The following is a 27,797-nucleotide window of genomic DNA, read 5'->3' as shown; positions in this document are numbered from 1 at the left end:
AGTTTGCCCATCCCCCTTCCCCTCTGGCAACCAGTTTGTGCTCGGTATTTAATTTTTTATTTATTGACAGCGGGAGCGGCCACACGCAGGGGGAGTGGCAGGCTCCCCGCCCAGGGCGGGTGCAAGCGGGGCTCGAGCCCAGGACCCTGGCATCACGACCTGAGCCCGAGGCAGACGCTTCGCCAGGCGCCCCGCGCTCTCCGTGGGCGGGCTTCTGTAAGCCGTCCGTTTTCCGTGGCTTTACTCCAGCCCGGAGATTTGCTCCCGCGCCTTTGTCCCCGTCCCCGTCCCCGCCCGGGGCTGCACAGCGTCCCCCGCGGCGGTTAGGCTCGGGCAGGCTCTGCCTGGGCTGCCCGCCGCGGCGGGGCTCAGCGCCCCGGAGCTGCCCCTGTGCTCGCTGCGGCTGCCCGTGCAGACGGTGCGCGGCTCCCCGGCGAGGCCCGCTAGGCCCCCCCCGCCCCCGGCGGCAGCTCGCTGCCCTCTCCGGCGCCGCCCGCCACGCCACGTGACCGCCGCGCAGCCGGAGCCCAAAGCCGAGGGGGCGGGGCGCAAAGCTGCGCCTGCGCCAGCCCGCCCGCCCGCGGCGCCCCGCCCCGCCCCGCCCCGCCCCGCCCCTGCGCCTGACGTCAGGGCCGCCCGCGTCGCCCGCGCGGCCGCCTCCTTTCCCAGGCTCTGAGTGGCCGGGCGGCGGCGGGGCGGGCCTTCCCGCGCGGGGCGGGCATGCGCACTGCCTCGGCCGCGCCCCAGCGCGGGGCGGGGGCCCGCGGTCGCTCCCACGGCGCCCGGCCGCACCCTCCCCCGCCGCGGCCGCCCGGGGCCCGGCCCGCCCCCTGCCCTGCGTGCCCCGCGTGCCCCGCGGCCTGGGGCGGCTGGGCGGCTTCCCGCGGCCGGGTTTCCTGGGCGGAGGTGGGGGCCGCGGCGGGGGCGGGGCGGGCGGGGGAAGCCGCAGGCCGCCGGCCCCTGGGGCCCAGCGCTTCCCGCGCCTCTGCGGCCGCCGCCCGTGGGAGGAGCGGCTCCGGGGCGGGGCGGCGCGGCGCGGCGGGGAGGCGGGCCCGCCCCTCCCTCCTCGCCGCGGGGCTGGGGGGCTCCGGGGACGGCCCCGCAGGCGGAGCGCCCGTGCGCCTGAAGCCCCATCGCTGGCGCCTCCTAGAGAGCTCGTGGGAAAATAGGGGCCCCGCGGCGTCTCCCGTGGGACCTTCCCTGCCCGCTTAATGCTCCCCCCCTTCTCGCTCTGACGCCCAGGCTTAACGTGGAGCTCGTGTCCCTCTGGCCCATCCTCCGCGCCGCACACCTGACCACGGCGGCCCCGAGGTCGCCCTCAGGACCCAGTGTTTACTCCGCTCCTCAGCTCCTGGACCGAGGTCCCAGAGGTCCCATCGGGTCCTCGCCCTCTGCAGGATAATGGGCTTTGGGATTCTTTGAACGGGAATGGAGGGGCGTGAGGATGGAGAAAGCGCTAGGCCCTCAAAGGCCAAACAAGCGTCCTTTTTTTTTTTTTTTTTTATTTAGTCATGAGACACGGGGATGGAACTGGAGGGTATTATGCGGAGTGAAATAAGTCAGTCGGAGAAGGTCAAACATTGTATGGTCTCATACACTTAGGGAATATAAATAATAGTGAAAGGGAATAGAAGGGAAGGAGAAAAATCGAGTGGGAAATATCAGAAAGGGAGACAGAACACGAGAGACTCCTAACTCTGGGAAACGAACTAGGGGTGGGGGAAGGGGAGGAGGTCGGGAGGTGGGGGTGACTGGGTGGGGCACTGGGGGGGCACTTGATGGGATGAGCACTGGGTGTTATTCCATATGTTGGCAAATTGAACACCAATAAAAAATAAATTTATAAAAAATAAAAATAGTCATGAGAGACAGAGGGAAAGAGAGAGATAGGCAGAGGGAGAAGCAGGCTCCACGCTGGGAGCCCAATGTGGGACTCGACCCAGGACTACAGGATCACAACCTGGGCTGAAGGCAGGCGCTAAACCGCTGAGCCACCCAGGGATCCCCAAACAAGTGTCCTTAAAGCCAGGGCTTTTTATGTCAGTTTTATTTTTAAAGATTTTATTTATTTGTTCATGAGAGACACAAAGGAGAGGCAGAGACACAGAGGGAGAAGCAGGCTCCCTGCGGGGAGCCCGATTAGGATTCGATCTCGGGACCCCAGGATCATGCCCTGGGCTGAAGGCAGATGCTCAACCGCTGACCCACCCAGATGCCCCCCCTTTTTAAAAAGATTTTATTTATTCATGAGACACACACACACACAGAAGCAGAGACACAGGCAGAGAGAGAAGCAGGCTCCATGCAGGGAGCCCGATGTGGGACTCGATCCAGGACTCCAGGATCACGCCCAGGGCCGAACGCAGGCACCAAACCGCTGAGCCACCCAGGGATCCCCCTCCTCCTTTTTTTTAAGTCAGTTTTAAAGCAGCGGCCAAATGGGGCATCGCATGAGTATTTCTGGAGCCATAAAAGGATAGAAGAGAGCATTTGAAAGTAGGGGCTGAGGCGAGTTCAGCAGCAGTTTCCTGTGGGCTTGCCCTCCGTGCATGGCTCTGCTGGGTGGGCGAGGGACTAAAGGGGGCCGGTCAGGGCACAGTTGGAGGGTAGGGGCCAAGGCATGTTGGGGTTAGCTTATGAGGTATGGGGCATGGGTTCCTGACACAGGAACAGGTTTGGGGGCGGGAGTGCCTGGACATGCTTCGGGAAGGGGTAGGAGGCTCGCCTGCCTTGCTGGAGGACTCCCAACAGTGGTAGTGCTGACGTCAGCTCCTGGAAGCCCAGGTCCTGGGCCTGCTGGTGTCTTGCCAGCCCCGGAGCCTTCCAACCCCAGGCGCCTTGGACGCGTGGTGTCTTAGAGAAGGGCCTTGGTCCTGGGTGGGAGTTAGGGTTGTAGGGCAGGGAGGTGGGGAGGTCTGTTTTCCCCTTCTGAGCAAGAGGATTGCTCGTAGCTTACAGGCAGGAAGTGCCTGCACAGTCTCCCCCACTCTCCCTCCCCCTAAGCTGCGGGTCGAGGTCCCATGTGCCCACATTTGCACTGAGACTGACTTTGACATCCTTGCACACACGTGTCTACATGGAGTCCTTGCACTAGTGCTTATAGGCTTGCCTCACCTCCAGGGGCACAAGTCTGAAGTTCAATTGCCTGGCGCCTCGCCCCCCGCCCACCATCTGTACCCCAGGGATTCCCTCCCACCCAACTGAAGACCGTTGTCTGGTCTGCTTTGTCAACTGCCACCTGCATCCTGCCTTCCCAGTTTACTGGACCAGATCCATTGCCCTTTGGCTTCAGGTTGGCAGAGAGGGGTGGAGGGCGACTCCAGCACCCCCGGATGAGGGAGGCCCCCAGATTGGCCCCCAGGCTTGCTACAGCTTTGCGATGGCTGAGGGGGGGAGGACGAAGGCTGAACCCCCAGCCCCAAGCCTAAGACAGGGCAGGCCAAAGAAGGCAGGTGCAAGGGCAGGCCAAAGAAGGCAGAAGAGGCTCTTCCGGCAGCAGGAAGTGGTAGGAAGTGGTAACTACCTATGGGGAAATGAGGCTTGTTCCTCCCTATGGGGTTGAGCAGAAGGGGAACCTCAGCCATGGCCTGGGCTCCCCACCATGAGGGGGCCTGAGGGAACAGTGGCTGAGGTTCTGATCCCTGGTGGTGCCCTTCCTTCCCTTCCCACCCCGGGCGTCCCAGCAGGCTCCCCAGGCTCCTAGCACTTGGCTCGCTCGGGTGGGGCGGGGTGCGTTGCGATCGGGAGGTCCGGCGCGATGTCCGGGGGGAAGCAGGTGGCCCGGGGCGCCCAGGGCCTGGAGCAGCTGTGGCATCAGTGTCCGCTGGCATCCAGGGCCCGGGGCGGCGCGGGAAGCGTGCGGCTCGGGGCGGGGGCGGGCCGGAGGGTGCCAGCCTGCTGGACGCCGGGCGCTGGGCGCGAGGGGGCGGCAAGGTCCGGCCGCCGGGGACCCCGCCGGAAACCCCTCCCGGCGGTGCCAGGCTGGGGGGCGCCCCGCCCCGGGGCCCGCGGCGGAGGCGGGGCGGGGCGGGGCGGGGCCGGCGGGGCGGGGGTGCGGGCGGCAGAGCCCCAGGGCCGGCCCGGCGCGCTCGCGGCCGCGTGGGAGCAGCGGGGCTCGACGGCGCGGCCGCCCGGAAGCCATGGCCGCGCACGGGAAGCTGCGCCGGGAGCGAGGGCTGCAGGCGGAGTACGAGGCGCAAGTGAAAGGTGAGAGGGCGCGGGTGCCTGCGGAGACCCGGCGTCGGGGGGGCCCCCCCAGGCCCGCCGCGCCCGGCCGCTGCTCGCCCTCCCCGCACCCCGAGCCCCGCCGGGCCCCTCAGCCGCGGGCTGTTTCCCTTTCCTCCCCCCCCCGCTCCCTCCCCCCTTCCTTTGGTCGCTCTGCCCTCCTTGCTGCTCCCTGCACCTCACCCAGGGAGGGAAGGGGGCACCCGCTGCCCCCCAGAAAGTGACATTCTAGCCAGAGTGAAATGGAGCACCTTGCTTTTGCTGAGGAGGTCCAGGTAGGGGAGCCTGAGCGCCTCGAGCGCCTGGATTGGGGATAGCTTGGCCTGGAAACCGGTTCCTTTGCCCTCTCTTGGGCACTGAGGTGGCTGGGAGCTGAGGGCCGCCGTGTCGGGGTCTCAGGGTCTCGGGGTCTCGGGGTCTCGGGGTCTCGGGTCGCCGCTTAGAGATTCAGCGGGCCAGCTTCAAAGCCTGCGGGGCGCCGACCTCCTTGGGTTCTGATAAACACTGTGCAAATCACATGCAAATCAGCTTCGCAAACCCTTGGGCGACAGCTTCTGCCCCTCTTATCCAGGACGTGCTAACTCTTGCAAACGAAAGAAGGTGGCATCCAAGTGCCCGCAGTTGGGGCCCTAAAGTTTCCCTGAGTCTTCAGATGTGTGACCCCATATGTCAGTGTCATTCGCTCCGGTTTACCAGTGAAGGAAGCCAAAGCTCAGCGAGAAGGGCCTTGCGCTCGGTCACCCAGCACAGCCCCTTCGAGGGAGAAGGAAATGACCCTCGAGGTGCCTGCCCGACCCACAGATGCGGGTTCTAACGTAATTTCCCAGTTCAAGCCATTTACACCAAAGTATGCCTGAGTCCTCCCCGTCTGGGAAAGGTGGCCTGCTGCCCGGAGCCGGCCTCAGGTGGCCTGCGGTGGCTCTGTGCGGGCCGAGCTGCCCCTCCAAGCCTTGCCCTCATCCTTTCACAGGTGAAGACACTGCCCCCCATCCCTGCTTCCCCCAAATGTCAAGAAGCTGGAGGACTTTGGAAACTCTTCAGTCGGCAGATATGGATCAGTTAATTCACACTGAAAAACTGGGGATCCGAGCAAGGCTGTCTTTAAAAAGTTTCTTGCCTGCTCCGGACCGCCAGTGACTTTAGCTCCTGAACCCTTCCTCTCCCCAAAGAAACTTCTTACCATGCTAAAACAAACAAACAAACAAAAAACCCAGGACCACTGTCTTGACACCCTAAATTCTGAAAGGTCAGCACAGTCGCGGTTTGGGTGGCCATCTTCTCTTCTGCTTTATTTGTCAGCAGAAGTGAGACCGTACGCCTTGCTCACAGGAAGTGTTGGTGGGGCCCAAGACCCAGCCGCGCAACTGAAGCAGATGTAGAAGGCTTCCATCCTTCCTTTTCACAGATGTTCTGCGCGCGTCTATTCTCTCCCAGGCCCTGGGAATACAACCCTGAGCAAAAGACCCAGGCCCTGCCCTCGTCCGGCTCGCAGGTCCTGTGACGGAGGGAGACACGTAGCAAACGACCCCTGACGGTTAGGCTCCTGTATGATGACACCCCCTGTAAAGGGAAAGCACGGATGTCAAGAAAGGAGGGAGGAGGGCCAGACCCAGTTGCAGGGGAGGTCCGGGAAGGGTTGATGACGGGGTGCATGGGAGCTGAGATCTGACAGCTTGAGGGTGACGGCCCAGGGGCTGGGGGCCGTGCACCAGCTCACTGCACTCCGGGGAAGCTCCGTCACGGGTGTTCTTGACACCAGCCAGTGTGGGAGTCCGGGTTGGAGGGTTGGAGGGCAGGCCTCGCAGAAGGAAGAGCCCCCCCCCCCCCCTCCCCGGGAGCTGTTGTCTTCACAGCGCTCAGCTGCCATTGGTCTCCAGGGACAGATTGCTTGGGAGGGCGGGGCAAACACCAGAGGAAGGTGAGGTGAGCTGGGACCTCTCAGGTCTTCCTGAGAATGAAATGCGAGGTCCTTTTAGCCCCCAAATGGTACCCTGATTCGGTGACGAATGTCCAGACTGCGAGGGGCATAGAGCCCACTCACCTGGCCGGGGAGCTGAGCGCCGGAGCCGGCCCCGGAGGGGACAAAGAGGCTCTGGGTCGCTTGGCGCTGCCCTCCCCTGCGCTGCTTTCACTGTCGGAAGGGAAGGGAGCAGCTGCCACCGGCCACCTCTGGCTCCTCTTCACCCAGCTCCACCCCGCCCTGGAAGGAGCACTCCCTCAGTAATCCCCCGGAAGGCGCGAGCGCTGTGGCCCTGGCCCATCCCTGAGCACTGCTGGGGGCGGGGGCAGGGGCTGGAGGACTGTATGTGGGTGCAGCCAAGGCCAAATTGGAGAGAGGGCCGGGCAGGAGGAAGGATGCCTTCTCCAAACGGAGAGCAGAGGGGGCGATGGGGATGCCGGGCAGGTGCACCCCGGGGAGGCTGCCCCGCACCCACCGCCCCTGGGAAGTCGCTGGCAGCACAGAAATGCCATTTGTCACCCCCTCCCAGGCCCGCTCCCTGCTCTGAGCCCTCGCTGACTTCTGCCTAGACTGGTTCAGGAGGTGCCAGCCTGGCCGGGCGCTTTCTGTGTGTCACCCGCCCTCTGCCTGGCCTCCCCGCAGCAGCCCGAGGGAAGCCCCACCGTGTGGCCCAGCTGCTGGGGCTCCTCCTTCCCTCGGCGACCCGCTGCACATCCTCCCCTGACCACGGGCCTCTCGCAGGACTCCGCTTTCCCCCTGCAGCCACACTGCTTCCAACAGCCTTCTCTGTTCTCTCGGCCAGAACACTCTTCCCGAGTGGCCCCGTGGCCCCTCTGTCACCTGCTCACTTCCTGGCCACCTGTTCTAAGAGAACTCCTCCCCGCCCCCACCTGCCACTCTGACCTCACCTTGCTGTTCGCCTCCTCAGCGCCCCTTGCTCCTGGACATTCTAGTGTATATGTGTCCGCTTGTGATCTGTTTTTTTTTTAAGATTTAATTTATTTATTCATGAGAGACACAGAGAGAGAGGCAGAGACCCAGGCAGAGGGAGAAGCAGGCTCCATGCGGGGAGCCCGATGCGGGACTCCATCCTGGGACCCCCCGATCATGCCCTGGGCCAAAGGCAGGAGCTAAACCGCTGAGCCACGCAAAGATCCCCGTCTGTTTTTTTTTAAAGATATTTATTTATTGGAGAGAGAGGGAGAGAGAGCATGTGCATGTGTGCCTGAGTGAGAGGAGGGGCAGAGGGAGCCAGAGAGGCAGCCCCCCCTGCCCCCGCCATGAGTGCAGAGCCCAACTCAGGGCTCGGTCCCAGGACCCCGAGAGCATGACCTGAGCTGAACTCAGACGCTTAACCAAGAGAGCCACCCAGGCACCCCCACTTGTGGTCGGCACCCCCAATCCCATCCCAGCTTCACGGGCACAAGCTGCTGGTCGGCCCTCTTTGCCGCTGTGTCTCCTCATGTGGAACATGCCCGGCCAGACTGGGTATGTCATCAACAGTCTGCAAGATGGGGAAAGCAATCAGTGTGCCTCCCTGGGGACGTGGATGGGGTTAGTAAGCAGGCGACCTGTTTGCCGGAAATCCAGACAGTGCATTATTCCCCGGGATCCCCCGTGCGCACCTGGGCACCCAGTGGGCGGCAGAAGTGTTTGTAGCAGGTTGCTTAAACCTGCCATTCAGGCGGTTCTTTGCTTTGGTGGGGAAAGCAGTGTTGCCAAATCGAGCCAGCGATAAGGTGTCAAAAGCCAGCAGTGTGGGGGCCCCGGGTGTGGCTGTCTCTGGCGGGGGGTGGGGGTGCCCTGTGGATGGGTGATGCCGAGTGGAAATGGGGGACAGAAAACAGGCCTGCCCTGTCTGTCCCTTGGCTTGCCAGCTCCAACCAGCCTGCTCTGGCCATCGGCCCTCACTGTGGGGCTGCCCTTTCTCCTTGGGGGGCCGGGGGCAGGGTTCCCTAGCTACTAAGGCCACGAGTTCGCTGCGGGTTCGGCAGGGTGCCGTGGCAGCCTGTGTGTGTTTGCAGGAGAGGCCACCCTGCCTGGGGTCGTGGGCACCCGAAAGGCAGGAAGTGGCAGGGCAAACAGCTCAGGGGCTTTCCAGGAACCAGGGAGTGATGGGAAGCCGAACTGAAAGGCACCTGGCCGGGGACAGGGCGACGCGGGGCCGGGGCCGCTCTGGGTTCCCGCCGCCAGCGCAGGCCCCAGCCCTCCCTCTGCCCCTGGAACAGCAGCCTTCCCGTCTTCCCCGGCTGGGTCCGGCCCGGCCGTTAGCCGTAGCCCAGAGCTCCCTTTCCCCGAGGGCTGTGCCCAGCACGCGTCCCCGGCCTCGGGCCTGGTCCTGGGCCGGTCGCGGGCCTGAGCCGCCGTCCCCCGCAGAGATGCGCTGGCAGCTGAGCGAGCAGCTGCGCTGCCTGGAGCTGCAGGGCGAGCTGCGGCGGGAGCTGCTGCAGGAGCTGGCCGAGTTCATGCGGCGGCGCGCCGAGGTGGAGCTGGAGTACTCCCGGGGCTTGGACAAGCTGGCCGAGCGCTTCTCCGGCCGGGGCGGCCGCCTCGGGGGCAGCAGCCGCGAGCACCAGAGCTTCCGGTAGGTGCTCGCGGGGCAGGGTGGCCCGGCAGGCTGCGGGACCCCGCTCCCGCCCTGAGCGCCCCTCTGCCCCAGGAAGGAGCCGTCCCTCCTGTCGCCCTTGCACTGCTGGGCCGTGTTGCTGCAGCAGACGCGGCAGCAGAGCCGGGAGAGCGCGACCCTCAGCGAGGTGCTGGCCGGGCCCCTGGCCCAGCGCCTGAGTCACATCGCAGAGGATGTGGGCCGCATAGTCAAGAGGGTAAGGCCGCCTTCGCCCTGGGCGCGGGAGGCGTGCACGGCGTTGGGGTCCAGGGAGGCCCGTGGGTGTCGGGCACAGGGAGCTGGCGGAGCCTCGAGGGCCGATGGGTGGCAGCGGGGGCAGCCGCACTGGGGCTCACGCTCGGCCTCCTCGTCAGAGTAAGGATCTGGAGCAACAGCTGCAGGACGAGCTGCTGGAGGTGGTGTCGGAGCTTCAGACGGTGAGGACAGGGCCCGCCCGCCCATCCCGGCTCCCCAAACTCCCCAAGGCCGGCGCACGAGGACCGAGCGCCCGGGAGAGGCCTGGGTGGGGGCACGGCAAGCACAGCCCCTCTCCCTGCTCTGGGCACGCGGTGGGGATGGGCCAGCCGTCGGCTCCGAGCCCCAGATGCGCTGGGGGGGGGGGGGGCGGGCTGGCCGCGGCCTTGGACTTCAGGAGGGCAGCCTGGCCCCGGTGCTCCCTGCAGGCCAAGAAGACGTACCAGGTGTACCACATGGAGAGCGTGAATGCTGAGGCCAAGCTCCGGGAAGCCGAGCGGCAGGAGGAGAAGCGGGCGGGCCGCAGTGCCGCCTCTGCGGTCGCTGCCGCCGCCGCTGCCGCCGCCGCCACCGCCACCGCCACCGAGGCGGGGCCCCTGCGCAAGAGCTCCCTCAAGAAGGGAGGACGGCTGGTGGAAAAGGTGGGCCTGGGGCACCTATCTGTCTTCGAAGGTTCTGGTTCCAGCCTTTGTCCCTGGAATCCCCAGCCCTCGCCTGTCGGGGCCTGCTGGGAGGTGGGGCTTGGAGGCAGAAGGCAGGGCTGGGGAGAGGAGAGCCCCGGCCCTCTGGTAAGGCTGGGCCTAGTCAACTCTGCTGGCTTTGGAGTGCTCCCCTAGCGGGGTGGGTGACGCGACGGGAGGGGGGGTGTGTGGTGGAACAGTCTCCCCCCACGCTCCTACGTGCTCCTAGCTCTCCCCCACCAGCCGGAAGAGAACTTCCGTGCTCCCAAGTTAGGAAGCCTTCCCCGCCCCCCACCACCCCTGCCTCACGCAGTGCTCTCAGGTGTCAGAGGGGCAGCAAGGCACATAGGATGGGCGATTGGGTGATGTGCACGGAGAGGAGGCTGGAGGTTGCCCCCAGAGGTTGGGGAGGTACCAAGCCAGGAGGAGTTGATGCAGAACTGGGGCTACCGGCCCGGGTTGTGGGGTGTGTGTCCGTGGCAGGGTGCGGCAGAGTGGGGCAAGGGAAGAAGACATTGGGACTTCTGGGCCATGTGGTGGGAGGGGCCTGTGGGACGTCGGCTGCAGGTGTCCCCGTGGAGGTGGAGATTCTGTGGAAGGCCGCAGATGGGGGCTGGCCTGCTGGCCGAGTAGGTGACCCTGCTGTACTTGTGTGGCCTTGAGCAGCGTCAGGCCAAGTTCTTGGAGCACAAACTCAAGTGCACAAAGGCGCGCAACGAGTACCTGCTCAGCCTGGCCAGTGTCAATGCTGCTGTCAGCAACTACTACCTGCGTGACGTCTTGGACCTCATGGACGTGAGTACTGGGTGGGCAGGCAGGGGCTTGGGCCCGTACTCCGGGGGCCCACCCGAGCCACGTGCTTGCCTCCTCCCCAGTGCTGCGACACAGGATTCCACTTAGCCCTGGGGCAGGTGCTCCGGAGCTACACGGCTGCTGAGAGCCGGACCCAAGCCTCCCAGATGCAGGGCCTGGGCAGCCTGGAAGAGGCCGTGGAGGCCCTGGATCCTCCAGGGGACAAGGCCAAGGTGTTGGAGGTGCATGCAGTCGCCTTCTGCCCCCCACTGCGTTTTGACTACCACCCCCACGAAGGAGATGAGGTGAGGGTCACTGCCCCGGCCCCTAATGCCCCAGGCATCGGCACAAAGGTCTTTGCAGCTCTCTGGCCTTCATTGTGACCCTCCTTAAGTCCAATGAATGCCACTTTGCAAAGGAGTGGAGACTCCTGAAAGCAGCTTATTTCTCCGACCCTCATTCAATGGCCTGGAGGCGAATGAGGCTGTCTAGAAGTTTCTCCACTGGCATTTGAAACAAGCAACCTGCAGTACTGCCAATGAATGCACCCCTCCCCCACCACAGCAAACACAGTAAAAATACCGCCAGGTGGACGCCAGATAGTAGGTGGGCATCTAGCTGTTCATACATTTTTCATCCAAATGTTCTGCATGTTTAGACATTTCATCATGCCAAGTTGAGGGGAAATAAACCATACAAGCAGTAGAATGTAGCTGGCATCCTTTTACTTGTTTACAATTATTCCTTTTCTTTTCCCAGTTTGTCCACATGGGCATTGTGAGTGGACAGGGGTTTCATGGAGCTTTTAGCTTTTTAATCTATATTTTGTTTTTTTTTTTAGCTTTTCTTTTTTCTTAAGATTTTATTTATTTATTCATGAGAGACACAGAGAGAGGCAGAGACACAGGTGGAGGGAGAAGCAGGCTCCATGCAGGGAGCCTGACGTGGGCCTTGATCCCGGGTCGCAGCTAAACCACTGCGCCACCAGGGCTGCCCTATTTTTTTTTTAAGATTTATTTATTTATTCATGAGAGAGAGAGAGAGGCAGAGAGAGAAGCATTAATCTATTATTTTGATCCGAGTCATATTTGAAAGAGTCAAGTGTTACTCAAGGCTCACGATGGCACATGGCAGTTCTCTGATTCACCTTTTCTGTTCTCGATTCCGCTCCTCACAAACGCTACTTCCTAGTCTCCTAGCTGCTGCTTCTGGTGCTTCCCTCCCTGGGTTCAAATTGCATAGCACGTGGCTAGTTGCTTTTCAACTGACTTCCTTCCACTCAGGGCTAACCCTAGCGCAGCCCGGCCCCCGGCTCCTCATCTGTGACTTCTCTTGTCTGAAAATGCCTGGATTCTAGCCTTCAAATTGATTGATAGTTTAGCTGGATATCGAATTCAGAGTTGAAAATCGGTTTCCCTTTCGACCGTTGGGCATCGCTCCAATGCCCTTCTGATTTCTGATCCTTGGTGTGCGACCTGCACATTTTCTCCCTAAAGTTTTCAGGAGTCTCTTTCCTGCCTGGTGAAATTTTATGATGATGCTCCTCGGGAGATCCTTTTTCCTTCACGGTGCTGGGCAGCCGGTGGGCATTGTCTGGAGTGGTGTGGCCCTAGGTTTGGGGATCATATTATTGCTTTGATAATTTCCTCCTCTTAATTTTCTTTTCTCTCACTTTTAGGAATGCTTATAATTGGATGTTGGACCTCATGGATTGATTCTCTAATTTTCCTCTTTTCCCTTTCCTATTCCCTCACCTCTAGGCCTTTTAGTTCTGCTTTTTTAGAGATTTCTTCAACTATCTCTTTCAACCCTTTGTTGAATATTCTAAAAAATTTACTTTTGTAGTTTTTGTTTCTGAAAGTTCGGTTTTGTTTTCCAGGTTCCTATTTAAAATGATGCTTTGGGGGTCCCTGCCTGGGTGGCTCAGTCAGTTAAGCATCTGCTTTGCCTCAGGTCAAGATCCTGAGATCTTGGGAGGGAGCCCCACGTGGGCTCCCTCCTCAGTGAGGAGTCTGCTTCTCCCTCCACCTCTGCTGTCCCCCATGCTCATTCTCTCTCTCTCTCTCTCAAATAAATAAATAAAAATCTTAAAATAACCCTTTGTTCTTGTTTTGTGGGCATATCATCTCAAATCATTCTGAAATGTTCATTTTTGTTTTCTGGACATTTTTCTCTGCTCCCTGCATTTTCTAGTTTCTTTGCAGTTAAAAAAGAAAGAAAGAAAAGCTTGCTTTCGCCTTTCTCTTTCATTTTAGAGCTTCCCTCAAATGGCTGGCAATTCTTGGCCATCAGGTCATATTTCAGAGGAGGTGCTGAGTGGTGGATTAGATATCCGATGTGCTTGAGCAGAGCTTGTCAACAGGAGACTTCCCCTCGGGGACTTGGACCATTGCTTTGAGGGAGACCCCCATGGTGGGGAGCGTGGGGCATCCTGGTAAAAGGGTGCTAGAAAGGACTAGTAGGACCTGGGCTGAGACTAGAGGATTTGGGGGAGGGACCCAGCTCCAGCTCTGGCCTAGATACTGTGGGGAAGCAGGGGTAACTCTGATTGGATGTCTTCATAAATCTTGTCTAGAAGGCAGGAGGTGGGGGGGGAGATGAGGGACGCTAAAGCAGCAGTCACTCCTGTTACCTGAACAGGGGGAGGTTTGGTTATTTTTGTGGCTTGGATAAAGTTCTTGTTTTTGTCTTCACCTCTCATGGCCACCGAGTGACCTTGTCTGATGCTGATGCTCTGTGACATTCCTTATGTTCAGTAGGATAACACCAAGTCCCGTCTGGACAGCTCCAGATGGCAGCGGCTGCTTGCTTCCTTCGCGTCAATAGGAATTTGTTTCTCCTTCTTTAGCTGTGACTAGTGTCCCCAAGTCCAGAAGCCCTCTGATTTATCCTTTCCAGAGGCTACATCTCTAGTTTTCTGCTAACTGTATGGGTTGAGGGGAGGTTCTTCTAATGTTAATGTTCCCTAGGACCTGGAGAGACTTTTATTTTTTTTTATGATTCTGGTAAAGCATATATAAGATTTACCATTTTAACTCTATATGTACAGCTGATTGTATATATGTGTGTGTGTGTGTGTGTGTGTGTGTGTGTTGGGTTTCTTTGTTTTTTTTTTTTTTTTTTTTTTTTTTTTTTTTTTTTTAGTAATTACTGTAGCCAATGTGGGGCTGGAACTCAAGACCCCAAGACCAAGAGTCACATGCTCGGATCACTGAGCCAACCAGGTGCCCCCATTTAAGCCATTTTTACCATTTTTAAGTGTGTTGTTCGGTGGCACTAAGCACATTCACACTGTTGTGGAACCCTCCATCTCCAGGACTCTTCCATCTTCCCAGACTGAAACTCTGTCCCCAGGAGACACTCACGCCCCCTCCCTTTCCCCCAGCCCCCCAGCGCCCACCAACCTACTTCCTGTCTCTATGAATCTATATCAAGACTACTCTGGGTCACTCATATGAGTGGAATCATCTGTGATTTGCTGGTTTTGCTCCGCATAGTGTCCTCGAGGTTTATCCAAGTTGTAGCCTGTGAGAGGATCTCCTTCCTATTTTTTTTTTTAAGATTGTATTGAGTCACCATGTACCTCAGTGCTCTGAATGCAATCTGAAATAGCCTTATGTGCTTCTCTATTGCCTGGGCCGCCCTCCTGGCACTAGCCTCCCCGAGCACAGGGACCACGTCTGTCTGTCTTTTTTTTTTTTTTTAAGATTTTATTTATTTATTCATGAGAGACAGAGAGAGAGGCAGAGAGAAAAGCAGGCTCCCTGTGGGGAGCCCAATATAGGACTCAATCCCAGGACCCCGGGATCACGACCTGAGCCAAAGGCAGATGCTCAACTGCTGAGCCACCCGGGCACCTCGATCTTCTTTTTAAGGCTGAATAACGTTCCGGTGTCTGGACAGAGCACATTTTGCTTATCCATTCATCCCTTGATGGGCACTTGGGTTGCTTCCCGCCTTGGGCTGCTGTGAACACGAGTGTGCAAATCTCTCTTTGAGCCCCTGCTTTCACTTCTTTGGAGGATACACCCAGCAGTGGCATTGCCGGCTCGTGTGGCAGGTGTAGGTGCGGTTTTTAGAGGAGCTACAGTATCGTTTCCCAGACAGACTTGAGCCGCTCCCGGCCCCCTGCGGCCCCCTGCGGCTCCCTGCGTGCCCCTGCGTCACCGTGACCTGGGCCTTCCCGCACCCCTGTAGGTGGGGCCTGCAGAGAACAGAGCGGGGTGTGTTTAGCCTCCCGTGGATAAGCCACGTCTTCACTCTCAATTTTCACCTGATGCCAGGGCTCTCTGGATCCTTAAATGTTCAGAGGAGACGAATTTCTCGATTCTGGGGGCCTTCTCCCCCATCCTCCACTCTCCCCACCCCGCCGAGCCACTCACGTTTTGCCTCGGGAATCTATTTCTGCCTGATGAGAGGGGGCCGTTCTTCTGTCTCAGGCCCCAGTCCTCCTGATTATGTTTTCAAAAATAATCAACAGCGTTGTTGAGGTCTGAATCACCTGCCGTGTAATTCGCCAAGTTGAAGCGCACCATCCCATGTGTTTTGCACTATTCGCCGAGTTATGCAACCATCACCATGAGCTCGTGGCAAAACACGTCTACCCCCCGAAAGAAACCCTGGGCCCATGAAGCAGCCCCCACGCACCCCCTGCCCCAGCCCCCCGCACCCGCTCGTCTCCTTTCTGTGTCTCGCTTTGCCTCTCCTGGACCTTCCGTGGCAATGGGCTCGTGTGATGTGTGCCTTCTGTGGCCGGCTCCTTTCACTGAGCAGAATGTTTTCTAGGTCCCCCCCAGCCCCCCGTGTAGCGCCCATCAGCCGGGGGGCCACTCGTTTTTGTGGCTGAGTGACATCCCCTCGTATGGACGTGCTGCTCTTGCTTTTCCACTCATCAGCTGCTAGACACTCGGCTCGCTTCCGTCCCCGGGCCCTTATGAGTAGCGCTGCCGTGGGTGTCAGGGCGCGAATGTCAGTGGGCGAGAAGTGCTGGGGTCCCGCGCGGGGCCGCCCCCCGCCACGCGCCCCCGCCTCTGGGCCCGGGCTCAGCCTCGGCGCCCTGCATGCTGCCCTGCACAGGTGGCCGAGATCCGGGTGGAGATGGAGCTGCGGGATGAGATTCTGCCCAGAGCCCAGAATATCCAGAGCCGCCTGGACCGACAGACCATCGAGACGGAGGAGGTATGAGCACCCTGGCTCGGGGCGGGGACACAGACCCGGACCCCTGGAGCCAGGGGGCAGCGGCCTCCACGCCCCCTTCCTCCCGACTAGGCCTTCCTGTCCCTCGCTCCTGCCCCATTTCTTCCGGCCCTGGTGCTGTCCTCTCCCCAGGTGAGCAAGACTCTGAAGGCCACACTGCAGGCCCTGCTGGAGGTGGTGGCATCGGAAGACGGGGACGTGCTCGACTCCCTCCAAGCCAGCCCCTCCACCGAGTCCCTCAAGTCCACCAGCTCGGACCCGGGGGCTCGGCAGGCTGGCCGGAGACGAGGCCAGCAGCAGGAGACCGAGACTTTCTACATCATGGTGGGAAGGGGGAGTGGGGGTGGGGGGCAGGCCACAGGGAGGGGCCAGAGCTGGGATTAAAACTTCGGACACTTCTCGGGGCTTCGCAGAAGCTGCAGGAGTACCTGAGCGGACGGAGCATCCTTGCCAAGCTGCAGGCCAAGCATGAGAAACTGCAGGAGGCCATTGAGCGAGGTGGGCCCTGCCTCTGGCCCTCGACCCTCCTGCGTGGGGACCCCATGCGGCCCATGCTCCTCTCCGCCCGGAGAGCTTGGCGGGCATGCTGGCAATACCCCAGCAAGGGTCCCGGCCCCTACCCTGTGAGCCCGGCCCCTTGGTGCTGCCCAGGGCGGTGCTCACCTCCTGGCCTGAAAAGCTCACCAATGTTTTCTACTCCCCAGGTGACAAGGAGGAGCGGGAGGTGTCTTGGTGAGTGCGTCGTGCAGGGCCGGTGTGCTCTTTTTTTTTTTTTTTTTGATTTATTTATTCATGAGAGACACAGAGGGAGAGAGAGAGAGAGAGAGAGAGGCAGAGACACAGGCAGAGGGAGAAGCACGTGGGACTCGATCCCGGGTCTCTAGGATCACACCCTGGGCTGCCCCAGGGCCGGTGTGTTCTTTGCAGTGGTTGTTCCGCGGGGGCCAAGCTGCAGTGTCACCAGCCCACCCCTCCTCGGGGCCCAGCTCTGCTGCTCACGGTTCTATCTCTTAAATTTGTCACTTGGCCCCGTGGGTTCTGGAACCACATCGCGGGCTCCAGGACTCGGGGTGGGACAGCCTTTACTCCATGCCCGCTCCCCTCAGAGCCAACTTCCGTTCACCACAGGACCCAGTACACACAGAGAAAACTGCAGAAGAGCCGCCACCCCCGCCCCAGCTCCCAGTATAACCAGAAACTCTTCGGGGGAGACATGGAGAAGTTTATCCAGGTACTGGCTTTGCCTCACGCTCCAGCTGAGTGCGGGCGCTACCCCGCATTTTGGTTTCTGTCCAGCCCGGTGCTTGTGACCCCAGTGTCGCCTCCATTGCCAACAACTGGTCAACCGTCCTTCCTGGATGGGCCTTTGTCAGGTCTCCACTGATGGAAGGGAACGTCCTTAGCTAGTAACAGGCATCTAGAGCAAGCCTCAGGCAGGCGCATGTGCGACGTGGAACCCACAAGCCCCGCTTCTGGCTGACGTGGTGTGGAGGGGGGGTCCTAGAGGTCAGGGTGCGGGGGGCGAGAAAGGTCCAAGAAGAAATAGCGCTAGCCTTTGTTATGAAGCGACTATGCAGTCCGTCCGTATTCAAAAGAGCCAACGGACGATTTAAATGAACAAATTTGAGATTTGCAGTGTCACTCGATTCGAGGTCAACACGCAGAAGTTGCTTGCAGTAGACAGACAGCAAACAATGTCAGGCGCTGCCCAAACTGGCGGATGTCACAAACCACACGCCAACCTTGTTGCCGATACCCATGGCTTGTAAGAGAAAGATACAAGGGAGCGAGTGACACGGAGGGACAGTGAGTGACACGGAGGGACAGTGAGTGAACCCCCTCTGTCCGCAGAGCTCAGGCCAGCCCGTGCCCCTGGTGGTGGAGAGCTGCGTCCGCTTCATCAACCTCAATGGTAAGCCAGACCCAGGCCCTCCTGCTGCCGGCCTGGCCCTTGGCCCTGGCACCGGCCCCGGACCGGCTGGAGAGGGGACCCGGCACCCACCGGCTCTCATCCTCCCTCAGGCCTGCAGCACGAGGGCATCTTCCGGGTGTCGGGCGCCCAGCCCCGGGTCTCTGAAATCCGTGAAGCCTTCGAGAGAGGTAGGGACAGGCAGGATGGGGCAGGGGCGGGGGCATCGCCAGAGCCGGCGCGATCGCCTCCTGCGCCCCGTGCCGCCCTCAGGGGAGGACCCACTGGTGGAGGGTTGTACGGCCCACGACCTGGACTCGGTGGCAGGGGTGCTGAAGCTCTACTTCCGGAGCCTGGATCCCCCGCTCTTCCCACCGGACCTGTTCAAAGAGCTGCTGGCTTCGGCCGGTGAGGCCGGGGCCTGAGGCTGGCCGGGTGGGAGGGGCCGCTTCCCTGTGGCCGTGGCCACACTCACGGGCTTCTCTCCCCACGGGGGGCGGCCCGGGGCCGCAGAGCTGGAGGCCGTGGCCGAGCGGGTGGAGCACGTTAGCCGCCTCCTGGCCCAGCTGCCCGGACCGGTGCTGGTGGTCCTGCGCTACCTCTTCGCCTTCCTCAACCAGTGAGTGCTTCTTGGGGGCGAGGGGGGCTGGCGCTGGGGGTGCAGGGGACCCCAGCTGGGGAGTCCCCTGCCTGTGACCCGCGTGTGCCCACAGCCTGGCTCAGTACAGCGATGAGAACATGATGGATCCCTACAACCTGGCCGTGTGCTTTGGGCCGACCCTGCTGCCCGTGCCCGCCGGCCAGGACCCAGTGGCCTTGCAGGGTCGGGTGAACCAGCTGGTACAGACTCTCATCGTGCAGCCCGCGCGGGTTTTCCCACCCCCGACCCTGCTGCCCGGCCCCATCTATGAGAAGTGCATGGCACCGCCTTCCACCGGCTGCTTGGGGTATGCCCGTCGCGTGCCAGGGTGGGGGGTCCAGCAGGGGGAGCCCTCTCGTCTACTCAGATGCCTCGCTCTGACCTCAGGGACGCCCAGCTGGAGGGCCTGGTTGGGGAGAACGAGCCGGAGCTGGAAGCCGGGACCTCGGCCCAGGAGGATGGTGAGGGGGAGAGGAGGAGGGCCCCGTCCTGTCCCCGCCCTGGGTGCCCACTCCCCCTCCCAGCTCGGACCCCCTTCTCTCCCCAGACCTGGACGGCGGCGTGGAGGCCGTGGCCTGCTTTTCCTACACGGGCCGCACGGCCCAGGAGCTGAGCTTCCAGCGCGGGGATGTGCTGCGGCTGTACGAGCGGGCGTCGGGCGACTGGTGGCGGGGCGAGTGCGCGGGCGCCCGGGGGCTCATTCCCCACAAGTACATCACGCTGCCCGTGGGGTGAGTGAGCTGCTTCTCGTTCACCCGGGCCTCTGGCCCTTCCCCTGCCCGAGTCCTAGCCTCCCTAGGCCTGGGCGCCCCAGACCCCTTCTGGCCAACACTGGGCCCGCCGGCCCCCAGAGCCTGGCCCGGAAGGCGCGCTTTCAGCAGGCTGTCCCTCTGACCCTAGTGCAGAGAAGCACTCGGCGGGCCAGGGGCCACAGGTCGCAGCGGAGCTGGTGAGCAGTCCAGAGGTCCTCCTGGCCGTGGAACTTGGCCATCGGTGAGCGAGGGGGAGACTCATATTGGTGGCCCCACTTGCCCACCTCGGCCTGAGCACTGCTGTTGGGGAGTGAAACCTGTCCCAGGCAGCAGGTGCTGGGCCAGGTCACAAGGGGTGGGCTCTGACTTTGGCCACGTGCAGAGGGGCCCAGGTGGGGGAGAGCCGTCCAGGTGAGGGACCCGCTGGGCCGGCCTCGCTCTTCCCCCTACCTTGGCAGTGCCCTGCCCCGGGAGGGGCCCCTGTGGGCTCACTGTCTGTACCCTGCAGGCCAGAGCCATGCACCCCGCCTGAGGCCCCCCTGGGCATACCCGGGGGGCCCTTCGGGCACAGACGACACTGCTTGGTCCCCACCTCCCCGGAGCGATACGTGGAGGTGGACAAGGTGAGAGCCGGGACTGGCTGTGTGGCAGGTGGGGGGGGCGGGGGACACCTCTCCCGGGGAGTCTGCGTCACTTTAGAAACCAGACTTTTTCCTCCTGATGCTCGGGTCTACCCTTCCTGGCTCCACACCTGCTGGCTGAGCCCAGCCCAGGGAGGGGCAGGCCAGTAAGGGGGTGAGGCCAGAGGGGAAGGACGAGCCCAGAAGCAGGGTTGAGGGGCACACGGGGGCTCCTGCGGTTGGGCTTCACGTTCTGGAGTGGGGAGTGGCAAGTGGGACTCGCAGGCAGGCATGGCATCTAGAGCCAGGGCGGGTGACAGGCAGTCACCCAGCAGGTGTTTGGTGCCCGAGGAGGATGAAAGGGACCGGGGGAAGAGATGCCGGAGTGGGTGGCCGCCTGGGAAGCCCGGCAGGGTGCTGGTTCTCAGTGCGGGAGACCGTGGGTGTTGAACATGGCCCCGGCCAGGGGGCACCCTGGGGAGACACGGCTTTCTGCTCTGGGGAGCGTGCCCACCTGTGGGCTCCCAGTGAGCACCGCTGGGCTAAGACAGAAGCCCTGGGGACATGCGCCAGGGAGAGAGCCCAAGAGCACGCGGTGTGCCGGCGGAGGCCCAGTGGCCCGGCCAGGAGTCGGGGACCAGGGGGCGAGCTAGGTCACATGGCCGCTAATGCCAGAGAAGCCAGAGTCAGGCGTAGGGGAGGGGTGGGCAGCCAGGACATGGAAGGGGGGTGCAGGCAGCAGGCAGCGCCAGGTGGGGTGCGGGTGGACGCTGACCCGTGAGGCTCCAGCACAGTGGTGCTCCCGGGGGTCGGGGGTGGCTGTGACCTCAGCCAGGGAGAGAGTAGGTAGGAGGAGAGAGGGGACCTGGGACTCAGCCAGAGGGACCCCCACGTCAGGGCTGGGCTGAGAATTGCCGTCCCCAGAGGTGGCTGTGACCCACCCCCCCACCAAAAGCGGCAGGAGGGAAACCAGGCAGGGAGGAGGGGCGGCGGCTTCGGGACCGGTGGGTAGGAGGGGTGTGGTGACAGGAAGGTGGCCAAGGACCTCGGTTGTGGAATGAGAACGAGTTCCAGCGGACGCTTGGGCAGCAGAGGGAGGAAGGCCCCACGTGTGGCTCGGGTGGCGACAGCCTGACCGGAGGGTGGGAGAGGGGGCTCTGCAGATGCTGTCCCTCGTCTTCTGTCCTCTAGGCTGTGGCACAGACCATGGATTCCGTGTTTAAGGAGCTCCTGGGAAAGACCTCCGCCCGCCAGGGCGCGGGGCCCGCGTCCACCGGCTCCCCCGGCCCCGGGCCCTGCAGCCTGAAGCCTCCGGCCTCCGGCCGCCTGGGTAGGAGCAAAGGCTTCTCCCGCGGCTCCGGGGCCCCGGCGTCCCCCTCGGCGTCCCATCCCCAGGGCCTGGACTCTCCACTTAAGCACTGAGGCGCTGCCGGCCGCTCTGCAGCCGTCCCCCCCCCCCCCGACGTGGCCACCTGTGGCATCTCCCTGGCCCTGTGTGGCCGGTGCCGGGCTCCTGCTCTTGCCCCTTCGCAGAGGAGGAGACGGCTGCCCCGACGCGCCCCTGCCTGCCCCGACCCTGGCTTTGCTGTGAGGGCTTGGCGGTGGCTGCCGGGCGCTGGGTGCGAGCCCGGTGGCGGCCGGCAGGTGCTGGCTGCCGTTTATAAAGGCCTGCGTGTTGACCCCCGTGCAAGCCAGTCCTCTGTCTCGGGGGGCAGGCGGGGGCACGGCCAGATGCGGGGCGCTCGGCAAAGGCGGCGGGGGTCTCGGCACACGGCCGTCCAAGCGGGGGTCCGGTGTCCGGTGGGGGTCCGAGAATGCCGTTGCACGCTGCCCGACAAGCGCCCTTACCCTGATCCAAGGAGACCCGCTGGGTGGAAAAAGTGCTGGATCTTTTATTAGGGACAGAGTGAGAGGGGAGGGCAGAGGGGGAGCAGAGAGGCCCCCTACCCCTTTCCTTCCTCCCGGGCTCCGGGGAGCCTCCATGTCAGGGGCAGGCACCCGCTGCGTGGAGGCCTTGTGCGCCCCCCAGACGAGGCCCCCGGCTGCCGCCCTAGCCCCCCCACGCTAGGCCCCAAGGAGCTGACCTCTGGCTCCTAGTCCCAGAGCCCCCTCCCAGAGGGTCTCCTCCCCCCAGGGGTCCGAGGGCCAGCCCCAGGTAGGCAGCCGGGCCTCGCAGAGCCTCTGGAAGGAAGGCGCCCCTTGGCTCCTCAGGAGGAAGTGTCCTTGGCCAGGAAGGAGCTGGCCGTGGCGCAGGACTCCTCTTGGGGCCCCAGGCTGGGTGGGGCCCGACTCCGGGCCCAGCAGAACAGGCTGCGCAGCTCGGAGGAGACGCTGCTGCTGAAGAAGGCGTAGATCCAGGGGTTGGTGCAGCTGTTGAGGCTGGCCAGCAACATAAGCAGCACGAAGGGGGCCCCTGTGGGTGGGGAGAGTCCGGGCTGGGGCTGAGGGTGTCCGCGCAGAGGTGCAGTGACCCCGTCTGCTCACTGGGGCATATGTCTGCGGGGTGAGGGCGCGTGCGCGGCCCAGCCCGAAGGTCCCCCACCGCCCTGGCCGCAGCCACACCCACCTTCCAGGGGCGCCTGCGGGTCCCACGCTGCCCACAGCTGCACGAGGAAGAAGGGCGCCCAGCACAACACGTAGACGATCACAATGACCAGCGTCATCCTCACCGTCTTGGCCATGGCTGCGGACACCCGGGCCCCCTCGCTGGGGCTGCCGGTCCGGTGCCCTCCACGGCACCCCCCAGCCCTCTCTGCTGGCCCCGGCACCAGGCTGGAGTGAATCTCCCGGAAGATGAGCACCTGGCAGGCCGCGATGCCCAGGGCAGGTGCCACAAAGACCATTAGGGCGATCCAGGTGACATAGGCTCGGAGGCCCCAGGGCTCAGCGAAGTGGGCCCAGCAGTCAAGGACCCCACTGCCATTTCCCACGTCACGCTGGGCAAAGATGAAGAGCTGGGGCAGGCTGAGAATGAGCGAGAAGGCCCAGGCCACCAGCACCGGCCGGTTCCAGCGAGCTCCACCTCCGTGGCGGTATGCCAGCATGGGGCGGCAGATGGCGCGGTGGCGGTCCAGCGTCATGGCCAGGATCATGTAGGAGGAGGCATACATGCCCACCATCTGCAGGTACTTGACTGCCCGGCACAGGGCATCAGGCCCACGGAAGCGGTCCGTGGCATCCCACGCCAGCTGGGGCAGTACTTGGAACAGAGCCACAGCCAGGTCGGCCAGGCACAAGTGGCCAATGAAGACGTGCATGGGTGCCCAGCGACCCCGCCGGACCCGGCGCGCCAGGGCCCCCAGCACCAGGCCGTTGCTCAGGGCCACAGCCACGAAGACCGTGGAGAGCAGGGCTAGCTCGGCCTGGACAAGCAGCGGGTCCCGGGTGTCCAGCAGCTCCCTGCTGCCGTTGCCAGCTGGAGTAGGTGGAGAGAGGGTCCGGGGCACAGCTGGGCGGGTGGAGGAAGAGGCCCCGTTAGGGTATGTGCTCTGCGGGGGGCCCTGGGCCCGATGGCAGGGCCAGTGGCTGAGCCGCGTCAACCTGGGCCCCCGCTTCCCTGCCGCCTCCCAGGCCCCGGCCCGAAGCGGAGCGCTCACCACTCCTGGCCCGTGTGGGGGGGCAGCCCCCCCCATGAGCACGCAGGGCCGTGCCCGCGCCTCCCCGCACTGGCAGCCCCGACAGGGAGGGTGAAGGAGTCTCCGAAAGGGGGGCTTCTCTGCTTCTGCAAGCCCACTCGGCCTACCTGGCTCGTCCCCGAGGAGGGATTGGTGGGGGGACAGGTTGGGGCCCGGGGGCTGGAACCTTACCCGAGGTGGTGGATGCCAGGAGCATGGTGGGGCCGGGGCAGGTGTCTCGAGCGCCTGGGGGACACAGGGTATCGGGCTCAGCCTCCCAACCGAGGGGCCTAGTCTCTCGACAGGCGCCCCTAGAGACTGGGTGCCAGGGTGGCGGGGTGCCTGTGTGTGGGGGGGTCCCAGCGGTGGGGAGGCACGCTCGGTCGGATGGAGGTCGGTGAGGTCATGGATCCCGGGCCCCGCTGTGCTCCCCAGTACCGAGCAGGTTAAGATAGAAAGGAGCTGTCGCGCAGATGCGTGAGCGTGTCCTAGGACCCACGTTGCAGCCCGCAGATCCGGAGCACACGTCCAGACCGCCTCCCCCCACGCACCCTCGCACAGCCCGGGAGAGGCGGCCGGCGGAGGGCTGGGGCTGGGCAGGAGAGGCCACTGTCCCCGGGGCCCCCCGAAGCCCCTTACCTGGCTCGGCTCTCTGGGCTCCGGGCAGCTGGGCAGTGGCGGCTGCGAAGGTGGCCCAGGAGCTCAGATCTGCTCCCCATCCCCTGCCCCGCCCCAGCCCGGCCTCTGGGAGTGACCTGCCCAGGAGGGGACTTCCTCTCCCTCCCCGCCCCCACGTGCCTCTCCTGGCCTCCTGCCTGGGGCACCGGGAAGTAGGCTCCTGGCCTCCTGCGCTGCCCTTCCTGTCCGGGCCCTCCTGGGTCTGTCCCCAGGACGCCTTGTCCCCCCCGCCCCGGGTGCCTGAGCCCTCCCAGGCTGGTCCCCGGCTAGGCCTGGCTGTGACCGGCAGGCAACCGACACCCCCAGCCGCCGCCTGTCCCCCCATTCCGTCCTCACGGGGTCCACCTTATTGGGAGGTCAGGTCCGGCGGGGTTCTGGGAGATCGCTCAACTCAGCAGCTCTGCTGTAAAAGTGGGGAAACTGAGGCCAGAGATGGCTGAGGCTGACTGAAGGCCACACAGCTTCTTGGTGGCACGGCGCGACTCCTTTCCCAGCCAGGTTCCTTCTGTCCCTGCTGGGCCCCGGGGAGGAAGGGGTGAGAGCTCGTGGAATCCCCACTACGTGAGTGCTGGTGCCCGCCCCTCCTCAATTAGGGCCACCGGAGATGAGGGACAGGAAGGGAGGGGGTGGGGCGGGTTCAAGCCAGGGCTTAATGCACCCCTGTGACAGCCAGCTTCCTCCCCAGGATCCTGTGGGAGCCAGGGACACCCCCACCCTCTTCCTCCCCCCCCACCTGCAGCTACCTGCCCTAGGAGGGGGCGGGCTGCAGGCCTCTGTCTCCCTCCCGCACCGCCGGACGGCCACAGGGGCGCACGCACTCGGCACCCACACAGGCACGGATGGGCTCACGTCCGGGCACGCGTGTGGAGGGGCTTCCCTCCGGGGGCTCCAGGGCGGGGCCTGCAGCCCACCCACCCACCCACCAGGGCTGCCCCTGCAGCCCACCCTCTCCCTGCTGTTCCGGGCGCCCTCTGCCCGCCGACCCTGCTCTCGCCGCAGAGCCTGGCCTCGCTCCGCCAAGGCTGGTGCAGCCCAGCCCCGCGCCGTGGCCCGCTCGCCTCGAGTGCCAGGCCCTGGGCCCACTTGGCCCTGTTTTCCTGTTTGTCCGTCTTCTCTAATGACCTGCAAGGCCGGAGGCCAAGACAGCTTCGCGCTGACCAGGCCCAAGTATGGCCAAGACTCGGGCCTCGCCTTCCTGGCCAGAGAGCCGGGGGGGGGGGGGCAGCCGGGGGGGGGGGCGGCGTCTCGCACACTCACACGCACCCACCCCTGCAGGGGGCACACGTACCGCATCCACACGTGCTGCACATTCACTACAATCACACACACACACTCTACCCCGCTCCCCCCCCCCCCCGCACAGTGCACACGCATATTCCAGTGGTTTCCGCTGCACCATTTGGACGCAGGTTGCAGAATGCTGACACCCGGCATCGGAACCCTTCACTCACACCTCCTGAGACCTAGAGCATCGTCACTCTCTCCCCTGTAACCACTTGCCGTTATTGACCTAGCAGCGTAGAAACAAATTTCTTTTTTTTTTTTTATTTTTAAAGATTTTATTTATTCATGAGAGACCCAGACAGAGACCCAGGCAGAAGGAGAAGCGGGTCCCTGTGGGGGACCCGGTGGGGAACTCGATCCCGGGACCCCGGGGTCACGCCCTGAACTGAAGGCAGATGCTCAACCGCTGAGCCCCCGGGCGTCCTAGGAACCACTTTCTGCCACTGTCCGGGTGGACAGGAATGGTCAGAAGGGGAGCTCCTGGGAAGACTCTAAAACAGATTATTCAAGGGAAAGTTTTGAGCCGCTGGTAAAAAGTCACAGCATACCCAGCAGCCTTTGTCACACACCCCCCCCCCCCCCCCCGGTGCTAGCCTGGCCGGTGAGATGGGACCTCCCTCGTCTGCCGGAGAAACTGAGGCACCTGCGCACCACACATGCTCACCTTGCCCCTCTACAGCTGCGTGACCCTGGACAGCCTAGGCCCAGCTCCACTGGGGTCTCTGAAACGGGGAGCCCCCCGCTGAAGGCTGCCGGGGACAGGACGGGCGAAGGCCTGGAGCCGAGCCCACGGAAGAGCCCACTTTCACGGCGCCCGGGGCCCGGCCGGAAGCCAGAGGCCGAGCCCCCGCACCGCGTCCCCGCCCAGCTCCCAGCGGAGAGCTGGCATCTGTCGCCGGCCCTGCTCCCCGCACTCCTTGTTTCCTGTTGCCGAGTCCGGGGCAACCTCTGCGGGAAGCCCCTGCCCTCCTCGGTGCTGTATCCCTGAGGCAAGGGGAGGCGGCGGCGCCCAAGGCCACCACATGCTCCAGGGACATTGGGCACGCGGAGTGGCTGCTGGCGACTCCCGGAAGAACCGAGAGGCCACCAAGGCAAGAGAGAGGCTGGGGCCTTCGCCCAGAGCCCCCGGGCCTGGGGGACCCACGGTGCAGGCGCAGGTGCCCGTGGGCACTGGGCCAGGCCGGCTGAGTCACATCGCCTGCAGCGAGGAGCTGATCAGAGGTGACAGGCCTGTCGCAGGCCCCCCGCCACCCCCAGGGGACTAAAATGGGGCTGGGCAGCAGTTCATGGGGAAGAAGGCTGACGGGCGCACTCACCGGCAGGGCCACAGGGGGCTCGTGAACAGGGCACGGCTGGGGGCCCTGCAAGACACGCAGGTGGCAGGGGACCCCGGAGACGGCAGAGAGGGATCCCCGACCAGAGTTTCAGGGGGCGGCCGGAGGCACCCGCACTCCCCGCAGGGAGCACCGGAGGCTGGTTGGGAAAGGCCAGAGCAAGGGCCGGGGCGCAGGGCGGAGCACACCCCCAGACGAGCCTGCGCGGCAGAAGACACGAGGCCTGGGGGGGCACCGACCATCCCAGGCGCCAGCACCAGGGCAGGGCATCAGAGGCCACCCTGTCTTCCCCTAGCAGTGGCTCTCTGTCCCCACAATCCCTGGCTCAGGGCCCCCCGGGGGCTCGGGCGGTGACGCGTCTGCCTTCAGGTCAGGTCATGGTCCCGGGTCCTGGGATCCAGCCCGTTCTCCCTCTCGCCCCTGCTACTGTCCTCTCTCTCCCGCGAATTAATAAATAAAATCTTAAAAAAAAAAAAAGGACCCTTTGCTCAGCGAACAGCAAGTGCCGCAGGCCCCGGAAGGAGCCAGTCCCTGCCCCCGTGCGGGGCCCTGTGCGGGTCTGGGCCGAGCGGGCTGCGCGGGGAGGCATCGCCTGGCAGAGAAATGGTGACACGCCGCTAGCTGGTGGATGCCACGGCGAGGAAAGACATTTGTCGGGCTCCTGAACAAATGCTCAAGGGACATTTCGGGGATGAGAGAGGAAGAGGGGGCAGCTAGACGCATGGAGAAGAGGTGATAGAGCCAGGAGAGGATCTGCCCAGGAGGCCGGGGGCAGAGGTGGGCATCCTACGGGAAGGGCGCAAGCAGAGCCGCTGGGGGGTATCGGGCGATGGGGGGACTCCGGCTACGCATCCCTCCCAGTGGGGTCCTCGCTGCAGACGGCTGGCGCTGCATGGCAGCCTGAAGTGATGAGCAAGGAGCGGAATGAGGAGAGCCTGATGTCAACCAAACACCCAGGAGGGGCTCCAGTGGGGTGACAGGGCACTGGGGCACAGGGTGGGACCCAAAGGGGCAAAATACATTGAATAAAAATGCGTGTGTGATATAAAAAAATACACAAAAAAATGTGTGTGTGCGCACGCGCGGGGACGTGCACGCGCCAACGCTGACCCCAAGACGGGATGTCCACTCACCTGAGGTCCAAATTCGAGTAAATAATAATTTTGAAAATTAGACAAAGCCTGCTTGCAAGCTTTGGGAGGGAGGAGACTGGTCCTTGGATTAAGACCCCGAGGCTTGGGAGCGGGGGGTCCC

At 63.2% G+C, this 27,797-nt stretch overlaps 2 protein-coding genes across 5 annotated transcripts; one reads left to right on the top strand and one right to left on the bottom strand.

Moving 5' to 3' along the window:
- Window positions 1–4,075: 4,075 nt before the first annotated feature.
- ARHGAP4 (Rho GTPase activating protein 4) lies at window positions 4,076–21,323 on the top strand. 4 transcript variants are annotated; one of them, XM_038588680.1, is made up of 24 exons: window positions 4,078–4,206; window positions 4,796–5,006; window positions 5,195–5,758; window positions 8,561–8,768; window positions 8,844–9,006; window positions 9,164–9,226; window positions 9,473–9,685; window positions 10,391–10,519; window positions 10,600–10,821; window positions 15,593–15,694; window positions 15,845–16,036; window positions 16,126–16,210; window positions 16,417–16,444; window positions 16,841–16,943; window positions 17,564–17,624; window positions 17,735–17,812; window positions 17,895–18,029; window positions 18,135–18,240; window positions 18,335–18,568; window positions 18,649–18,722; window positions 18,809–18,992; window positions 19,162–19,254; window positions 19,522–19,636; window positions 20,825–21,323. In XM_038588680.1, exons 4-24 carry the CDS (start codon window positions 8,563–8,565, stop codon window positions 21,053–21,055), a joined length of 2,817 nt encoding a protein of 938 aa, XP_038444608.1. In that variant the 5' UTR covers window positions 4,078–4,206; window positions 4,796–5,006; window positions 5,195–5,758; window positions 8,561–8,562; the 3' UTR covers window positions 21,056–21,323. The 4 variants fall into 4 exon arrangements, with proteins under 4 accessions (XP_038444609.1, XP_038444607.1, XP_038444608.1 ...); XM_038588681.1 differs by lacking the exon at window positions 4,796–5,006 and having other exon boundaries at window positions 4,076–4,206; XM_038588679.1 differs by lacking the exons at window positions 4,796–5,006; window positions 5,195–5,758 and having other exon boundaries at window positions 4,076–4,206.
- A 182-nt stretch (window positions 21,324–21,505) lies between these two features.
- On the bottom strand, window positions 21,506–23,497 carry AVPR2 (arginine vasopressin receptor 2). Its single transcript, NM_001003177.1, is given in 3 exon segments — window positions 21,506–22,046; window positions 22,200–23,081; window positions 23,440–23,497. Coding segments are annotated over 3 exon segments (1,113 nt in total). The 5' UTR covers window positions 23,465–23,497; the 3' UTR covers window positions 21,506–21,840.
- Between the last annotated feature and the right edge of the window lie 4,300 nt (window positions 23,498–27,797).

This window comes from Canis lupus, chromosome X (genome assembly GCF_011100685.1).
Source record: "Canis lupus familiaris isolate Mischka breed German Shepherd chromosome X, alternate assembly UU_Cfam_GSD_1.0, whole genome shotgun sequence".
Taxonomy (NCBI): Eukaryota; Metazoa; Chordata; class Mammalia; order Carnivora; family Canidae; genus Canis; species Canis lupus.
This window is presented reverse-complemented; position numbering and strand designations above follow the sequence as displayed.